We start from the raw sequence: 11,679 nt of genomic DNA, 5'->3' as shown, positions 1-11,679 counted from the left end.
GAGGGCATCGCCTCAGGGGGGCTGGGGTCGTGCCGGAGAGCCTCCCGCTGCCCTCTGTAGGCCGTGGGTGAGGGGGTGGGGAGAAGAAGCGCCGCTGCTTTTCTGTACCGTTTGTTCTCTCTCTTCCTGTGCATCGAGGACTCCCTGTCTAGGCTGTTCTCCCGCTGCGGGCGTGTGCAGTCTGTGCACATCAGTGAGAAGCCAGGGCCCGTAGAGAAAAAAGAAAAACTCGTGTCCAAGTTCTTCGACCACAAAACTGTGACGGTAAAGCTCGAGGCGGGGGGAATACTGATGCTTTAGTGGTGAAAATGGGAAAGGATTGCAAGCAGTGAATGGTACTATTTGGAACATGAGGTACAGAAAACTATTTGAGGGCATTGGGCGACATGATTACTTATTTAAGTTTACACTATCTTTTTTTGCTATCCCCCTGTAACTTGTGGTTTGATTTTTGTGTATTTTTATTTTATTTGTACTGCAGCTCCTTGCTGCCTCGCCAATTTCTCTGGTGTATCTGACTGGCCTTTATCTTTTAGGGATTTCAGGTAGCGTATGTGGTGTTCAGAAAGCCATCTGGTGTCCAGGCAGCCAAGGCTCTGTCACAAGAAGGTCCCCTGTTGATATCAACAGCGAGTAACCCTGTGAAAACCGGCGTTAGCAGTAAGTCAGCCCTACCTATCTTCCTGCTAGCTAGTGCCAGGGAAAAACTATACCCATTCCTCGCTGAATCCTACCCTGTATGTCCCAGATGAATTCTCACCATTTGTACCAAGCTGGGAGACATCTGGCGTTTCATTGTCCTGCTTTTATTATTCACAATGTAGCAGTCTTCTTGTATTGGATGTTGTGGTCTGGTCCAGTGACCCTGTGGGAGAAGGGGATCACTTGGTACAATGGAAGGGTAGTTTTTCTTGATATTTCTTCAGTATCACATAGACTCAGAGCAACTGGCCATGTCTTGCCTTCAAAATGGAAGTCAGACTCAATAACAGGCACTAACTGTCTGTCAAGATGAGAGCACTTCAGATGTGACCCCTTGACAGGAACATGGCCCTCAATGTTGCACTTCTTGAGCTTAAGGTTAGCCTACTCCTGCTTGGGAAAGTTGCAAACTCTTCTGATCGTTTAGCTTCCCATCACTTTACTGGCTGTGGCCTGGGCCGGAAGTCAGTTGAGCGGTGGCAGCAGGGAGGCTGAACAGCAATGGGAACAGAGTGCGTCCATCCCCACAGCGGTTCTCTCTAGAGCTGCCTGAAGGCTTCGCACTAGGGCTTGCTTCTAACAGAGGCTATTGCTGACTTCTGCCCTCTCTGTCTCAGAGTGGATTGCCAGCTATGCAGCCTCAGTTGCGGATCCAGAGGAGCTCAAGGCTGAAGTGGATGCCTACATGCAAGACTATGACAAAAGGATAGCAGAGGTGAGGGCAGGTTGGGGAGGGAACCCAGCTAAGCAGTTTGGGGAGGGGAAAGGAAGAGAGAGGATCTCTTGGTGCCCAGGCCTCATTGGAAAGGGCAGAGGGAAACATACTGGCTGTCAAGGCTGTTCTGCTCCCAGTTGTTGGTGGGCAGTCAGGTCCTGGTTTGGTCCACAACACCTGACCCAGGGCTTACAATAGGTATTCACAAAGAAATGGGGTGCTCGCTGGAGTGCAGTGTTGTGACTAAGAGTTGAATGCCTGCACCCTTGGTCCCACGCCTTCCTTCAAACCTTGTGCAGAAGCAGGAACTGTAGCTTTGCATGTGTGCAAGGGGGCTGGGGAGGTGCCATGCACTGGGCAGGCTGGCAATCCATCTGCACTGAGCTGCCTCACCCTCTTGTCTTTACAGGAAGAAGCCAAAGCAGCCAAGGAGGAAGGTGTTCCAGATGAGGAGGGCTGGGTGAAGGTAACGCGGAAGGGTCGGAAGCCCGGCCTGCCCCGGATAGAGGCTGCCAACCTGCGGGTGCTGGAGAGGGAGAAGCGGAAAAGGGCTCGCAAAGAGCTGCTCAACTTCTATGCCTGGCAGCATCGCGAGACCAAGAGAGAGCGTGAGTGTCTGAGTCTCCTCATACCCCTGCCCTTGTCTCTTGTCTCTCATACTGTGGCCCAAAGAGTGTCGTGTTTCCTTCAGTGGAGGCTACATCCAGCTGCAGTTGAACAGTTGGCTGGGTGGTTCAGCTCTTGGGGGCCCCTTGCCACCACCTGTTCTAGGAAGGGCTGCTGAAATATTGTGCAGGAGAGTGCACAGATTGTGGCTTTCTGATAGATGTTTCTTTTGCCTGCACGAAGGCAGCAATTGAAAGAGAAAACTAGCCTGTTTCCTCCCCAAGAGGGAGCTGCAGTACTGCTGGAGACGAACAGCCAGAGCCTCAGCTTGGCACTTGGCCCAGGCGCAGAAGGACCTGCACTGGGAAGTGTGTGTTTGCGGGTGTCAGGACTTGAGCCCCTCTTGATGTGTGGAAGTAAAGATCCCCAGGAGAGGGAGATCTGCTACTCCCATGCAACCTGCCCTCTTTCTGCCTATTTCAGACATCGCCCAGTTGAGGAAGAAATTTGAGGAGGACAAGCAGAGAATCGCACTGATGCGAGCCCAGCGCAAATTTCGGCCATACTAAGCTGTGCTGAGCTATTTCCTCGGATGCCTGTGCTGGAGGGAGTGGAAGAGATGCCTATGGACTCCGTGTGCCAAAGGATTTCAAGGGATTGAGGCAGCTTCACATTGTCCCTGCCCTTGGATCTGAAGTGGGAGATCCCAGCAACCACCACTGGAGAGGGAGTTTCCTTCACTAGCACCGGTATCCTCCTGCTCTCCCGGCCATCGTTTGGCCGTGTGGCACCGCTTCGCAGGGTGCTCAGGTCAAGGGGCTGAGGCACTTCCTGTGACAACCTGTATCTCCCTGCTACCCAAGGCCCTCCTAAAGCTTGGTGAAAACTGGGACTGACATAGCACAGCTTCTGCAGGGACAGGGAATGGCTGAAGAACTGTAAATAAATTGCTGCTATGTTCTCAAAACATGGGAATGCCTCTCTGTCCCCCTTGGCCCACTGTGGGGGAACAGCTTCTTGTGTACTGGGGTGGCGATTAAAGTCACAGCTTGTATCCCAGTGCTCCTTTGCACATGTTCTCTGGGGGTGAGTAAAAGAGGAGGGAAGTGACCCTGGGAAAAGCCCAGCTGGGAAGTTCCCAGACCCCTTGTCACAAGCAAAGATCAGTGGTATCGCACAGAGCCCTAGCCCTTGCCTTGGTGTGTCCCTCCCAGGCAGTTCCCTCTCAGCCAGGTGTTGAGGTGTCCAGTGTTCAGGTGTGTGCAGACTTCCACAGCCAGGGCTATGGGAACTTCTGGTGTTGGGCACCATCACTACAGCAAGGTGAGATGGCAGCCTGGCCTTGGAGGGAGAAACTAGACTCCCCAAGGCCTGTTTCCACTTAACCCATTACCAGCCAACAGGATGGCGACAGGCACATCCAGCTGCAGGGCAATGCTTTTGTACTGTCCACATAACATTTGTGCAGTTTTGGACTTCATGATTGTTCATCCCAGTGCACTCTATGGTCAGAAAGGGGCTGTAACCCACCCACCTCCAGGCCTTTACATTTATTTTACTGCCTGCAGCCTCAAAATGGGCATGACCGTGGATGTAAGGTGGAAATGCTGGTCAATTCCACAGAGCTGGGTTAAAGAAAACCCACTGCAAATGCAGCTTCCATTGCATGGGGAGACTGCCAGGCCTGCTTGCTTCAGTTGGCTTTTTGCATCCATTTAACCGGGAGGCAGATGCCCTGTCTAAAGCAGACTCCACATAAAAGTCACTGCCTCCTCGGACTGGCATTTTAGCTGCTTGGATGAGGAGCCCCAAAGAAAGGAGATTTGCTCTCCCATACAGTCAATAAGACAAAGTTAACATTCGGAGATTAATCTTTATTTAGAAGGACAAATAATCTCTGACAACTCTTCCATTACTATTAGTTGTCCCAGCTGCTTCAGCTAGAGGATTAGTGACTCATTCCCTAGGAGTTCATTAAAATGGCCTGTGCCCAGGTGAGCTCTTATTTAAGCTCATTTTTAAACAAGCAGCAACTCTTACAGTAGGACAGAGACACTGAGGCCCTCTGAGCTCAGCCACCCATGGAAGTAAGCAGAGAAGCCGAATCCTTTCCTGGGTTTTCAGTAGGTTGAATCCTGTGAGGAGACTGGTGCACCATCCTCAGGGAGGAGGCAAGATGAGCTGCCCATCCCTTGCAATGCTACAGCTGGTTTTGCTGCTGCTCCCACAGAAGATGTCTCTGCCTGTATTCCTGGTCCATTTTGGGGGGCAAGCAAGAGGAAGGCTGCTCTGGGCATCCATCCCTGTACTTGCAGAGCTGGAAGTGGAAGAAGGATTCCTTTTCCTTTTGACAACTGCAATATTCTGCTCAGCTCTCCTCCATGGAACAGCAGACCTGCTTCCACCCTACAGTAAGCTGAGGGAAGGGTATGATGAAACTGATGTTGGATGGGAGGTAAGAATGGTGACAATTCCTCCAGAGCCTGCTTTTTAGCTCCTGTTCTCGTGGATTGCTGCAGCAGTGACGGCTTCCTAGAGTCTAGGTCTGGCATTCTGCACCGTCAGGAAGTTGCTGATGATCCCAGACACCACCTCAGGCTCGTTCAGGTGCACAAAATGACTCCCAGGCACCTCTACTAGCTGGATATGCTGGAGGGAGAAGGCATGAGAAGATGTGGACCAGGAAAGTATTCCCTCAGTCAACCTGTGCTGGCTGTTGGCACTCGTGGAGGGGGAGGTGAGGCAGGACTAGGGAAGAGCTGGGTACAGAGGGCAGTACTGACTTGGGACTTTAGCAGCAGGGGCAAAGTTGCTTCCCCCTGTGTGAGGGCTATGCCCTTCAGCACAAATCACCTAGTGGGGTTTGTCCAACAAGGTGAGCTGCTTCCGAACTGCTGCTCACAGGTTGGTGGTACATAGAGATGCAAGGATGGAGTTTGCTCACCTCTTTGAGGGTAGACTCGAACGCCTCCCGTAGGGCTTTCACAAGCTTTCTGTTGTCTAGCTTGTGTGGTACAAAGAGTCCATCTTGTGCTCTGAAAAGCAACAGCAACGTTCAGTACAGCAGGTACTGTGCCTCTATTTGTCTTTGCTACTGTCCTGGGCAGAAGCAGCGTCCCCAAGACAGTGGAGCAACAGACCCAATTGCTCTTTTCAGGCTGCTCACAAATGATTGCCTAGTAGTACCAGAGTGGAGACTGGTTAAATATTGTCCTCTCAGGGCTGGCTCCTTAACTGTTCTCCCTGCTTCCCTGCCTCCACCCCATCTTCTGCTCTTAACTTTTTCCTTCTATTCTAGCCAGCTTCTACATCTCTCTGTCCCTCTCCCCCTTCCTCGCTGCTGTTTTAAACAAGGTGTGCCCTGCTTGGAGAGGGAGGTACCAGGGCAGTCCTCCTGGAGAAACCAGCATTAGACCTGCTAGAGAGTTAAGACCACACTGTCTCCTACCATGCTGGCGGTGATGGGACAAGGTGACATCCCAGGCTCAAAGGGATGTACTCTCTATGGCCTAGAGGACTTATCCTCACCATGATGTTGCACTTCTGGACAAGCAGGAAAATCCTTAAGCTCTTACAATTTCAGCAGACCAGGGAAGCCAAACTGCCCCTCATTTCTCAGCTTCTAGCACGTCCTCTCATTTCCAAGAGGGTTTTTTAACAGCACCACGCAGGGCAAGGTAGCCAGAGCCCTGTACATCGTGCCCTCCAAGGAGAGGGCAAGATGGACGAAGACTGATAGAACTAGCTACCCACCCACACAGCTCCCAGCTTGTGGGACTCTGTGCAAGCCCGTGGCAACCTTCCCACAGCTCCTCCCTTCCCCCAGGCACCCGGGGGAGAGGTTGCAAGAGCTGGGTCTGGACACAGGCTCCAGGACCAGCTGGAGGAGGTGGAGGCTGCTGTCATTTCATGAGTTTGCTCAGGCAAGAGGTTTTGGGGTCTGGAGAAGGGGGCAGGCTTGGTTGCTGTGACTGGGGGAAGAAGCAGGCCAGGAGCAAAGCGAGTAGGAGCAGTGCTGTGGAGGGTTACGTGTTTGCTAAGGCCCCTTGCTGTAGGGCCAAAGGACGGAAGGTGGGTGGGATGGGAGCGTGCAGGTGTGAGCATGGGGAGGACAGGGCAGGTCCAGCATTTCCTCTGTCAGCCTTGTACCAGGGAGGCCTAGCCTGAAAATGCAACACCAGGCTAGGAGGAGGATGTGCCAGCTGCTCTCTGCCTGCTCCAGGAGCCTGCCCAGCCCAGGGCAGTGGTAGGAAACCGGGAAATGCTTCTCACATGCAAGACTATACTGTTGTGCCAACTGGCCCAAAGGTCTGGGTGGCCGCTGCAGAGGAGCGGGTAGCAGAGGACTCCTTTCTAACCTTCATCCCCTCCACTCAGGGCTGCAGGGAGGCAGCAAGGGCTGGTTTGTTTGGCTTGTGTTTCACTCACAGAATGATGAGAACACGATCTTGAATCTTCTGCAGGAGCTTCACACACTGCTCCACTGTGAAGGACACTTCATTGTGCTGCAGGTGCAAAGATAGAGTGGCAAAGGTCAGGAACAGGAGCTGGGGCCAGAGGGTGTCCCTGACCCCTGCTGCACTAGCAGCTCTGAAGGCAGAAGTGGCTGCAGCCCCAAAGCTGCTGTGCTGAAACATGACAGGCAGCCAGGCTGCACACAAGAGTAGCTGGCTCTGCAAAGGCTTCTTCTGTCCAGCTGCATTTCAGGGCTGCCAACAACGCTGCCTGCTGGGATGCAGCACATATGGGAATGATCTCATAGCAGAGAAAAAGCTTTAAAAATCCTTTTACTAAAAAGGAGACAGTACACTACTCTGGCTTTCATAGCTTGGCAGTAGCACAGGTAGAGGAGGCCCTACTTGTTCAAAAGTGGCACAAAGCTATCAAAATACCAAACATAAGGACTTTGCTCCACTTTCTCTCCCGTTCTTATATGGGTGACCTGACAAAGAAGCTGACCAAAAGCATCCCTCTATCTGCTGCCTGAAGAGTTATAACAGCAGGAAAATGTGACCAGCAGGCCCTGGGGCAGAAGAACTGCTAAAAAAAAAAAAAAATCAGTAACATTTTCCAGTGACTCTGTAAGCTGAGTCAGTTAATGATTGAGTGCAGGCTCTTTTAACAGCAGCATTTAAAATAAGTGTGGGAATTAGGGAGGCAGAAAGTAAATGGCTGGGTGGAGGCAGGGCCTGGGCTCAGTGAGTGGGCCTCCACTGTCTCTGAGTTCTGTAAGCTCAGAAGCAGCAGGGGGCACGTCAGAAAAGCAATGCTCACCATACGGACTCTCATGTCTCTGTTGTACACCAGCCCTGGAATTAAAAAAAAAGAAGAGAAGGTTTTCATGTCTCACAGGAGCAGGAGTTGCTCTCCTTCTCCTCACCTTTGGGGTTTGCCCAAAACTTTCTGAGACAAGAGGAAGAGGATTCACTCAGGATTTCTCCTTTTTTTAATTTATTTTCCCTAGCTGTTCTACAACTCCAGCACCAAGCCCAGTTGCTGTGAATGGAGAGCTCTGCCTCCAGACTTAATTGATCCCATACAGGCTGTGCAAACGTGTAGCTAGGGCATCCTGTACCCTGCAGAAGACAATGGCTGTTGGCACCGCTCCCTTCCCACACCCAGTGTTGGGATGCCTCCTGTCTCCACACAGCCCCTTCCTTACCAGCGGGTGTCTCAGTTGCTCCTCGCTGCAGTAGGATTGCCCCACCCTCTGCTGTCAGATGTCTGTTTGCTTCTAAGAGCCTGGGGGAGACACGGCAGAGATATTGTGCTGCTGGAAAAGGGAGAAAGGGAAGCAAAAATGGCATGACAACGTGACAGCGAGCGCTCAGGCTGCTTTAGAAAAGAGCAGGAAGAAGCAGCAGCTTCTGGCAGCAGAAGCAAAAGGTCTTGCTGAGATTCCAGAGGAGGACTTGGAAGGGGAAGTGCAGGGACAGTTTCCCTTTCTCATTCATGCAGCCACAACTCTGTTCAAGGTGAGGGCAGGCAGCAATTGAACAAGACAGATGGGAGCCCACCTCTGTAATGCTGCTTCGGGGCTCCGTGCTTTGGGAGTTTGCTGCTTTGCCTCTAGACTCAGTAATCTGTCAATCACCATCCGTTTGGATTTCAGCCACTCCTCAGTGTCCTGAAACAGAGAGGTAGGGAACAGGAATAACCCCTGTCTTCTGAATCATTTTACCCCTTATCAGAGGGTAGAAGAGGACATTTCACCCTTCATCATCCCTCAGAATTGGTATGAGTTATGGACATCATACTAAAAAGGCCCATTTCTGGGGAAAAGGGAACAGCGATACTTCAAAGGCAAGGTAGCAACAGAAAGCTAAGCACTGCTGTAAATAACTTATTATCATTTTACCTTTGCACTCTTTTCTACCCCTTCCCACGTGACTTTTGAGTTGAGGACAACTGTCCAACAGAATAAGGAAAATCAGGTATCTTTTGTCTCTCTGACCCTAGGCTTCTGTCCCACTTCTGCCAGACAAAGCCCCAGCCTCTGGTAGTGATGAGGGCAGGCTGGGAATGTAAGCATTATGTCCTGCCAGGAACAGAAGAAATCCACCAATCTTGCACCCAGGTCACCCAAGCTATTGGCAAAAAGACAGCCTTGGCTGGTAGTTGTTTGGATGGACGTTCCAGTTCCCTTTGTACAAGGGCATGGTACAGACAAGTGAATTTCGGTGCTAAGGGACTGCAGAATGTGGACTACTACCCACTGTCCCCTAAGGGCCATCCTAAACAAGGACCTCAGGCTGTGCAACAAGGACCAGATCTGTGCTGGCCAAAAGGAAGAGCCCTGAGACTTGTGTGACCTGCCAGGAACTGGTCACAGCAGTGCTTTCTCTGAACAAATGAGGGGAAAAAAGAAAACCCATCTATTTTTTATTTTAAAAAGGGAGGGTAAGGACACATGAAATCTAACCTCTGGAGCTAGCAGAAAGCCAAGATTTTCCAGCAGGATCAGCTTGTCTACCATCTCAGGATAAAGGAAACAAAACTGAGGAGAGATGAAACAATGTGAGAGTAAGAGAAAAGCTGAGCATTGAGTGGTCTTCATCCTCCTACACTGAAGAGGGGGTAGTAATGGTAATCCTGGGTAATCATCTCCTCCCCCGAGATCCAAGTCCCACACAGTCTGTCCCTTCATTCCTCTCCCATTTGTTTTTCCAGCTGCAGAAATAGCAAACCCCATGAAGAAAAGATGCTTTACTCCCCATTCCTGCCACAGACCCACCTGCAAAGAAGAAAAGAGCGCTCAGTTATGCACAAGACACCCCCCGGCAACAGAAACTCCCCCACAGCAGGAGCTGCCTTAGAAGCAGAAATGCACATTGTACCAAGGGACAAAGCCTCAGTAGAGCTCTCTCAGCAGGCAGGATGCAGGCAGAGAGCCCAGCTATGGGCCAGCTGGACTCTCCATCCTGTGCCATCCCCATCTCCCTCTCGGGCAGCAAAGGCCAAGGAGGAGTTACTAGTTAAAATGCTGTGGTGCACAGGTCCAGTGAGCTGTGGCCAGAGCAGCCCTGGGGAGCAAAACCCAAATCGTGGCAAAACCCAACTGCATCCTAAGCAGAACGGGATAGAGCCTGGAGTCCAGTTCCCCTCAGCAAGGTCTGTGACCCACCAAGAAGGGCCCTGCTGTGCCCAAGCTTTCTGGACTTGTGGTGACCAGGCAGGAAGGCCTGCTGCAAATTCTCCTGCTGTAGAACACCCCTCTTTGCCCATCAGTGTTCCCTTTTGGGGCTGGGGGAAAGGCCCACAGCAAGAGTTGCCACTGTTTGTACTACAGGGCAAGGATTTTTGAATCACTCAAGCAGGAGCCTGGTACTTGACACAATATAATATTCCAACCCAGCTCCTAGCAGCATGAGTTAATTAGCTACTCCTATTTTCACAAATCTCATAGTTTACAAGGACAAGAGCCACTTACCCATACTGTGACCCATCAGGGTGAACCGTCTCCACTGCAAGGCTAAGTGGCAACAGACAAAAACAGACAGTGCTGCATTAGAAACCAGAGCAGCAGCATCTGGCTGCTTCTCCACCAACACGGGCCCCTTTCTCCCGGAAAGGCTTTTGCACTGTTTAATCTGCTTCCTAATCCAGAAATGAGATAGCTAAGTAGGCCAGTTACCACCACCTCATTTCCTTGGTAGTTAAGTCACACAGCTCTCACACTCTCCCTGTGTAGCAAACAAACTACAGCAAATTCCCATTCACTGCCAGACACGAGACTGGCAAGAAACACAGGAGCCTGACTGAGCAGCATCTGCTGGAAAAGAGAGACCTCAACAGAGCATCCTGCTGCAGGGCATTCCGAAAGAGCCATAAGGACACAGAGCCAGGTCCGCTGCCTTGAGAAAAGTATGATTATTCCAACTGAAGCTCTCTGCACCATTTAGCACATCAGGCATTTCAGTCAATTTTTAGGGCACTCCGAGAGGCTGATGGGAAAATACCACTTCATCAGCACTGCCCATTTGCAATATACCTCACTGAAAGATGTGTTTTACTCTCTGGCACGTCAAGGAACTTCTAGAGGCTTTTTGTATGAGGGATGTATTTTTGAATGAGGGATGGCAAAACTGCACAGGCCACAGCCTCCCCCAAGATCAGCATACAGATGGGCAGTTAGATCAGGAATTATTTTAGGAGACCAAGACACCTTGGGTTTCAGATTGTTTTGTATGGTACTAAAGCAAGCAGCAAGCTGCCATTGGGGTGAACCAGAAGAGTCTCCAACTTATACCTAACACTGGTTAGAGGTCACTGGCTGCTTACAAAATGTCAGTCTGGCAAAACTATTTAGTTGCATCAACCACTTCACCACTACTGCTTTTTAGTACAAAAAAAACTGGCTTCCCAGGGCTTACTGTTTCTGCGTCTCACAAAATAGTGAGAAAGAGGGATGCCTATTCAGTCAGTGGTCACAAAGCACCAGCTAACATCAGACTGGGGAGAAGCAGAGGGAACTGACCCCTCTCCTGGCAGTAAATGCTGCCTGCTTGTTCCAAGGAGCAGAAGCAATACAGCACCCCCTGTACACCCTGCACAAACATCCCCTCAGTGGTCCCTTCAACTGCTCACCTGCTGCCACCCGGCACACATCGGTCACATAATCCAGAAAATGGTAGGGGGAGCCTGCAGGTCGGTGGGATGACAAGCCGTGTCCGGAAAAATCCATTGCCACATAATAGCAATCTGAAAGGGAGAGACTATCAGATACACAGCCCTGCAATACAACATGAACCATCCTGATGAACCAGACCTACCTCTGGGGAGCAGTGGAATGAGCTTGTCAAACGTGTTGGCATTGTCCAGCCAGCCGTGCAAACACAGCACGGGGTGTCCCTCTGAGGGTCCCCAGGCCTTGGCTGCCACGTGACCCCAGGGCACTGGGAACTTCAACTCTGAGAACATGCCCAAAATAGAGTACTCGCAAGTGATGTCCCTGGAGAGACACGTGCACAGAGTAGGTCCCAGGGATCTTGTTAACAGCCTAGAGCTCTGAAGAGAGTAATACAGGTCTTTAGTAACTCACCAGCCTCCTGTGGTCTTAATTAGCAGCTTGCTGATTTATAGCTCCCCATTCAACATCCCAAGCTGCCGTCCCTGCCTGCCTGTTTGGGGAATCTTCCTCCCAGAACGTACTAGCG

At 51.1% G+C, this 11,679-nt stretch overlaps 2 protein-coding genes across 2 annotated transcripts; one reads left to right on the top strand and one right to left on the bottom strand.

Moving 5' to 3' along the window:
- Window positions 1-138: 138 nt before the first annotated feature.
- On the top strand, window positions 139-2,820 carry RRP7A (ribosomal RNA processing 7 homolog A (S. cerevisiae); the record flags this gene model as incomplete). The annotated part of the gene is made up of 5 exons (XM_010076583.1): window positions 139-264; window positions 537-660; window positions 1,320-1,417; window positions 1,827-2,025; window positions 2,507-2,820. Coding segments are annotated over 5 exons (633 nt in total), but the record flags the coding sequence as incomplete, so codon positions are not given.
- A 1,735-nt stretch (window positions 2,821-4,555) lies between these two features.
- SERHL2 (serine hydrolase-like 2) lies at window positions 4,556-11,443 on the bottom strand. The gene is made up of 11 exons (XM_010076582.1): window positions 11,296-11,443; window positions 11,111-11,224; window positions 9,954-9,995; window positions 9,229-9,257; window positions 8,946-9,020; window positions 8,041-8,150; window positions 7,686-7,765; window positions 7,298-7,332; window positions 6,452-6,528; window positions 4,968-5,058; window positions 4,556-4,672 (listed from the first exon to the last, which is right to left on the bottom strand). Exons 1-11 carry the CDS (start codon window positions 11,441-11,443, stop codon window positions 4,556-4,558), a joined length of 918 nt encoding a protein of 305 aa, XP_010074884.1.
- Between the last annotated feature and the right edge of the window lie 236 nt (window positions 11,444-11,679).

This window comes from Pterocles gutturalis, unplaced genomic scaffold (assembly GCF_000699245.1).
Source record: "Pterocles gutturalis isolate BGI_N339 unplaced genomic scaffold, ASM69924v1 scaffold41588, whole genome shotgun sequence".
NCBI lineage: Eukaryota > Metazoa > Chordata > Aves > Pterocliformes > Pteroclidae > Pterocles > Pterocles gutturalis.
The sequence above is the reverse complement of the archived record's forward strand: the minus strand, read 5'-3'. Positions and strand labels throughout refer to the sequence as shown.

Coding starts and splice junctions, on each gene's coding strand:
- SERHL2 (XM_010076582.1), bottom strand. CDS start 11,443: ATGTTCTCAGAGTTGAAGTTCCCAGTGCCCTGGGGTCACGTGGCAGCC. Junction 11,225..11,295: donor CATTCCACTGCTCCCCAGAG/GTAGGTCTGGTT, acceptor TCTCCCTTTCAG/ATTGCTATTATGTGGCAATG. Junction 9,996..11,110: donor TGTGTGCCGGGTGGCAGCAG/GTGAGCAGTTGA, acceptor GTTGCCACTTAG/CCTTGCAGTGGAGACGGTTC.